General features: G+C 61.4%; 1 protein-coding gene across 1 annotated transcript; it reads left to right on the top strand.

The window, feature by feature from the left end:
- Positions 1 to 4,864: 4,864 nt before the first annotated feature.
- On the top strand, positions 4,865 to 5,401 carry LOC126767310 (RNA-binding protein rnp-4-like; the record flags this gene model as incomplete). Its single annotated transcript, XM_050484860.1, has 1 exon — positions 4,865 to 5,401. A coding segment is annotated over exon 1 (537 nt), but the record flags the coding sequence as incomplete, so codon positions are not given.
- Between the last annotated feature and the right edge of the window lie 585 nt (positions 5,402 to 5,986).

Genomic DNA, 5,986 nt, shown 5'->3' with positions numbered 1-5,986 from the left:
ATTGTGTAAACTTAGGGGGTGGTAGTGGAATCTACCACTGCGTACGCAACCAAGACGAAAGGGCCGTTTGGTGCCATTAGCGCCACCGCCAAGAGGAACTCATCGTTTCTTTTTTTTTTATATAGCTTGCTTCTCCTTTTTCTCTCACTTTTTTTCTTTTTTCTTTTTCACATCCCGTACTCACACACACACACACACACACACACACACACACACACACACACACACACAAAAATGCTTTTACAGCGCGTTTTCTTCCGCTTTCTTCCGTCGACGACACACGTCTTGCAGACAGAGCATCGACCCAACGCTTTGTCGAAGACAGACGACGATCACAACGACGACGACGCGGCAGCAGCGGCAGCAGCAGCAAAGAGGCGGAGGCGGTGGCTCTCTTTTCGGTTGAGTTTCTTCACGCCTATGCCGGCTCTCTTGAGCAGGGCGTGCGACTCGGTCTGAGCGTCTTTGAGCGCGACGCGATGCGGACGAATGTGCTCACGGCCTGGCTGCAGACGCGGCGGCACCGGCAGGGGGCGCGGGGGCGAAAGACTCCTTTCTTTTGCCGCCCTTCGCCGTTCTTGCGAGGTGCCTGGCGGAGGAGGTGGACGCAACTGTTGCCTTCTTTGAAGACTCTCCGAAGGACGGGGCCCCTCCGTTGCCGGGAGCGCAGCGAGGCGCAGCGAATCCACACCGCGGCGTGGCACGTCCTCTGCCTCAAGACGCTTTTTGAGGCTGCGGTGCGGCCGCCGTCCACCGCCCCTCGGGCAGACGAGAATGACAAGACGGAGGGAGACGAGAAACGCGCGAGGGCGGGGGAGCTGCTCTCCCGTCGGCGTTGCGTTCAGGTGCTGTTTTTCCGGCTGCTGAGTCACACGGTGGTGCCCATGCCGATCCTTGACGCGGTGGCCTCCATCGTAGAACGCATTCTGTCCGACGATGCGTCGGCGCGGTTCGCGTGGCGGGCCGAAGTCGCCGCCCTCCGAAACGGGCGTGAGGCAGTATGGGATCCGCCCGGCCTGGCGCAGCGTCTGGCGCAGTGTAGCACCGCACAGGACCGAGACGGGAGAGCGAGTTCCTTCCGTTACCCTGGCTTGAGGACCTCATGGAGGCGCGAAATGCGCCGGCGCATCGGCGACGCCAGTGGGCGGCCTTTTCTGAGCAGAGCCCCCTCTACCTGCTAGTGCTACTGCTGCTGCTGCCTTGGAGGAAGCAGAGACGGTTTCGTGGGCTTCACTGCAGAGGATGTGGTCGGACCACTACCGACCTCTTGTCGCGAGCTCTGTGCGATCCGCTCCATCGTTGGCGGCGGTACAGAGCGATGTCGCGCTGAGCAGCTACCAACGACGCTTTTGCCAGCAGCTGCTGCGATGCACCAGGGCCGACACGGTGCCAGACGCACTTGTCTCGCTGATGCGTGAGCTCGGCCGCACACCGCAGGCCGCCTTCGCGGAATTGTTTGTGTTCTTGCTTTCCACCCGCCCCCACGCAGAGCGGTGCGCCGTGTACAGAAAACTTACAGTGGAGACCGGCAACGCCAACGTCGTCCCGTTGCACATCGCATTTTTCAACGTTGCCGTCGCCGTCCGCGAGGACTCCGTCAGTCGCGCTCTGTTGGTTCGTACCTTGTCGTTGGATGCAAAGGGCACGTTGTCGTCGGCGGAGGCTCGTGCGGCCCTGGCAGAGGTGGTGGCCGCCACGCAGTCGTCGGCTTTGCTGACCGCGTCGCTGCAAGGGTTCCGCCAGACAGGGAACACCGAAGGGAGGACGGAAGAGGGGAGAAGAGCGCGTTGGTCTTTCTGCTCCATGTTTCTAGAGCGCTGTTGCAGACGACAGTGCCTGGAAGAGTCTTGGAGGCGCTTCAGGCTCAAAATGACTTTGCCGCGCAGTGCGTCGAGCAACTTGGCGGGGTACTGCTCTCCCACTGGGAGCGAGTTGGGGCCTCCCACAACCGCACGTATCGGTTTGCGCCCGTCGTGGCGGCAGCGGTGTGGAGGGCGTACTTACCACTTGCCACGAAACTACTGCAGTCGGGAAGGGGCGAAGGCGACGGCGTCGGTGACGAGGGCAGTGTCCGCGTTTTTTGGAGGAATAGCCGGGCGAGGCGACCGTGCCCTGACGTCTTCTGTCCTGGCGGTGTGCGTCGCCCTTGGCTACCTCTGGGACGCCGCGGTGTGCCCGCAGCGTCAGCAGCGTCGGCGGATGGTGCGTCCGAGGACGGCAATCACCTCCGCAGTGGACACTGTGCTCTGCGAAGAGATGCTGAGAGAGGCGGCGGTTGCTGGACGCGGTGCTGGCGACCTCGCGAGCCTCGAGGACTACCCCGCACCGCCCCCTGTTCCCCAGCACACAGAGAACTACGCACGCCTGCTTCTCGCTCTCCTGCCTCACGTAGATGCTCACAGTGTGGTGCGATAGCGTCCTCCTGTCACGCCTCTGCAGCGCCGCGCTGATTGTCCTCCGCGAGATTGACGCGGCATCGGCGACCGAACTCCTTGAGGGCCTTGATCAGTCGCCTCGCAGCTCCTGGCGGTAGGGCAGCTGGACGCTCGCGCCGCGCTGGCACTGCTCCGGTGCGTGGCGGCGCCGCGTTTTGGCTGCCCCACGCCGTTTCTTGCGGTGAAGTACTTCGCGGCGGCTTTGTCCGCCAGTGAGGCTGTCGGGGATCGCGTCCCTTCCTCGCCCCCAACGAGGCGTGTGGATTGGCCTGGCGAGGCCGCCCGAGTCCTCACCTGCTTATCGTTGTCTGTCCTGCCGCCGGCCGAACGCTGCGTTGCCATGACGCGCTGTGCTGCCTTTCTCGCCGCCAACGCTGTTGAGCTGAATCTAACGGCGCGGACGGTGCTTCAGCAGGGCTACGCGGTGGCGGGAGCGGGAACGGGGAGCGAGTCTCTTCGCCGGTGCCCCGTGGTGTGACGTTTCGGAGCAGTACCGTGAGTGGGTTTCTGCCGAGGCGCACATGGGCATGCTTGCGCGGCTGCCGGAGCTGCAAGTGAGCTGTGCCCGCAGCCTCCTCGCGTTAGGCGAGTGGAAAGAGGCCGCCAAGTACGCGCCTGCCATGGAAATCAAGCAAATTGCCAGACAGTTCTTTTCGCCAGTTTTCCAGCCGCTCCCGTCGAGGGTGCAGCACGACCTTGCCACGCACCACCTCCTGCTCTATCTGTGTTCGACCGATCCTACAAAGAGCTGCGAGGGGTCTGCCAAGACCGTCGCGGCGCATTTGTTGAGTGCGGCGCCAGCGCCAGTGAAGCAGCACTTCCGCAGCACTTGGCAGCGATGGTACCGCGCCAGCCGCCAGCCGCCAGCCGCACGGACACACTGAGACGGAGCAACGACGCCCGCAGTTCCGCCCCTTGGCGGCCAGCGCTTTGTGCCCTCCGTCTCTGCCGCCGTGGCGCGCGATGCTGAACTGCGTCTGCGCTTTACGCTCACCGGAGAGCCTACCTACCTGGCGCGCTGTCTCTCTCCTCCATCGGGAAAGGCAAGCTCCAGTGCCTCGTTCTCCGCGGCCTCTATCACCTGCGTACGCAACGGCACTACCAGTGTTGAGCTAGCCACTTCCTATGTTGGCGTCCAAGCCGCGCTGCGGAGGCGGTCGGGGTAATTTGCCTTTGCTTTTTCTTTTTGGCATGGTCGTTCACCCTCCCGCTCCTCTCGTCCCTGCTTTCTTTTTTTCTCCCTCTCTCCGCGTGTCTTCCTCACGCGAGACCCTCACTGCGGGTTCCTCCATGTTCACGTAGCTGTATAGCGTTGCGTCGCTGCAAGAACGTGTGACAAACAGCGAAGCGACTCTCTCCTTCCTTCCCCCCTCCTCTGTCCGCGGGGACACGAGAATGGGTTTCTGAGAGCATTGACGCCTTAAATGCGATGGCACAAGGGGGCAAAAGAAAAAAGCTCGTTGGCTTGTGGCGTCTGCTCACCTCGTCCACCACCCCCTTCCCCTCTCTCTCTCTCTCCCATTCTACGCTGGCTCATAAGCGCGAAACAAGAATAGCAACGACAACAGCAACAAAGCAAGAGCACAACGAACGAAGCAGCGTCTGGACGGTGCATAGCAGAAAAGCAGTGGCAGCAGCAGCGGGATCCACAATGTACCGGCAAGCCCAACCGTTCTTGGCGCCGGTCTTTTGCCGGATTGTGGATAGCATGCGCGAGAAAGAGCCTTTGCACGCCCGGGCATCCTGTATCCCATCCGCGTCGAACTCGGCGACGACGTCGAGGAGTGCACGCCGTACCAGCTGCAGGAGAAGGTTGACGAGCTTCTCTCTTCGTCGAAGAAGTTCGCAACGACAAAGCTGGGAAAGGTGTACAATCGCAACCAAAGCGAGGCGCGAACCATCAAGGCGTACGGGCAGTACGTCATGACGGGCAGCATGCGTGGCGGCTACGTGAAGGGTGACCACCGCTACGGCCACGCGTCACAGGGTACGGCGGCGCCACCACAAAGCCTGGTCTTCGCTGGAACGGCGAGGACTTGTAGACTATTCTTTACTTTCTTATCGTTTTTTTTTTCCTTTCTCGGATGGCGCTTGACAAATGAGGGTCGTTGGATCCCTCGCTGTCTCGCCTGTGTGTTTGTGTGTGAATAGCACCGTATCGACGTCCAACGGACGAAAAAAGGGGAAAAAACGACACCTCTACAAACGGACAATCAAAAGGACGGTCGCCATCAAAAGATAACTCAGAATGAATGTGAAAATGTGCCTGTGTAGCCGTTTGCTTGCCCTTTCGTGTGTGTACGTGGACGTTTGTCTTCGTTTCAATGAATCGCCATTTTCTCTCTTCCGTCCCACACACACACACACACACGTGATAGGAAACACCACATCTACAAGCGCTTCTTTGTCACTCTTTTTGCCACGCGACCATGTCGGCCGAAGAAGCTGCCGTGACGAACGGGAACGAGGAGGGACAAGCGGCCGTTGGCTCGGGCGACGCCGCGGCAAGCGGGGTGTCGGGGCTGCATCAGCTCCGCCGCATCCGTCGCGCGCGCACGCAGTACGAGAAACTGCAGCGCCCTGCAGACATCGCACCAGGCAGCCCCATTCCAAGCATTGAGGGATGGGTGGTGTTCTTGACGAACCTGCCGCCGGACACCACGGCCGAGGATGTGCAGGACCTTTTTGTTGGCTTCAAGGAGGGCGAGCCGGCCTACTTTGGCAACGTGCGCGAGGTCAAAATCCCGCTCGACCGCTACTGCCAGTGCCCGGGGCACGTGCTGGTCGAGCTCGACTCCCGCGAAGGCTTTGAGCGCGCCTGCGCCGAACTGCCCGGCTACCCGATCCCGTTTTACGTCACGGAGGGCGCTTCACCGCGTCCTCTTGGCGTCGCGCCCGCTTTTCTCGCGGAGGAGGACGAGGCCCCGAGGAGGACGCCGAAGCCGCGGCCGGCGAAAAGCGGGCCCGTGAGTGAGATGCGATGCTGCCACGACGGCAACTCTCCGTGGACCCTTGCCTGCGTGTCCGTGTCGTTTTGTTGTTTGTCGCTTCTGTTGTTGTTTGACGCTTGCTAGCTGCGTCTCTCTCCTTTTTCTCCCTTTCTTCTCCTGTATCCGCTCCCCTGTTGGCGCTAAAACCTGTTCCTAAAGCGCCTGCGAAGTCACCAAAAAGACAAACGTGGTGGAGAGACTCTCGCGTCTGGCACCGGAAGGGGCGCCACTCCAAACAAAATTGCCTTTTTCCCCTCGGCCTGTGGTGTGGTGCCCTCGCAACTGTGTCTTTTGCGTCTCCCAACGGCCTTTGCCTTTTCCTCCCCCATTTTTCTTCCGTAGGTAGAAGGTAGGTTGGTAGGCGTCTTTTTGCCCCGGGCGTGAGGAAAATGGGGTGGCCTTGTTCCAGGAAGGGCCGCCCTCTCCTTTTCGGCGGAGGGGGGGCGGCGTGCGGCGCCGGAGAGAAAAAGGGGGTGCCCATCCCCGCGGGCCAACCCCCCCCGCCCTCCACGACAACGCCCACAGCCGAAGGCGGGAGCGCCAATGAGCGGCGCCCCCCCC

This window comes from Bactrocera neohumeralis, unplaced genomic scaffold (assembly GCF_024586455.1).
Source record: "Bactrocera neohumeralis isolate Rockhampton unplaced genomic scaffold, APGP_CSIRO_Bneo_wtdbg2-racon-allhic-juicebox.fasta_v2 ctg5321, whole genome shotgun sequence".
Classification (NCBI taxonomy): Eukaryota; Metazoa; Arthropoda; class Insecta; order Diptera; family Tephritidae; genus Bactrocera; species Bactrocera neohumeralis.
This window is presented reverse-complemented; position numbering and strand designations above follow the sequence as displayed.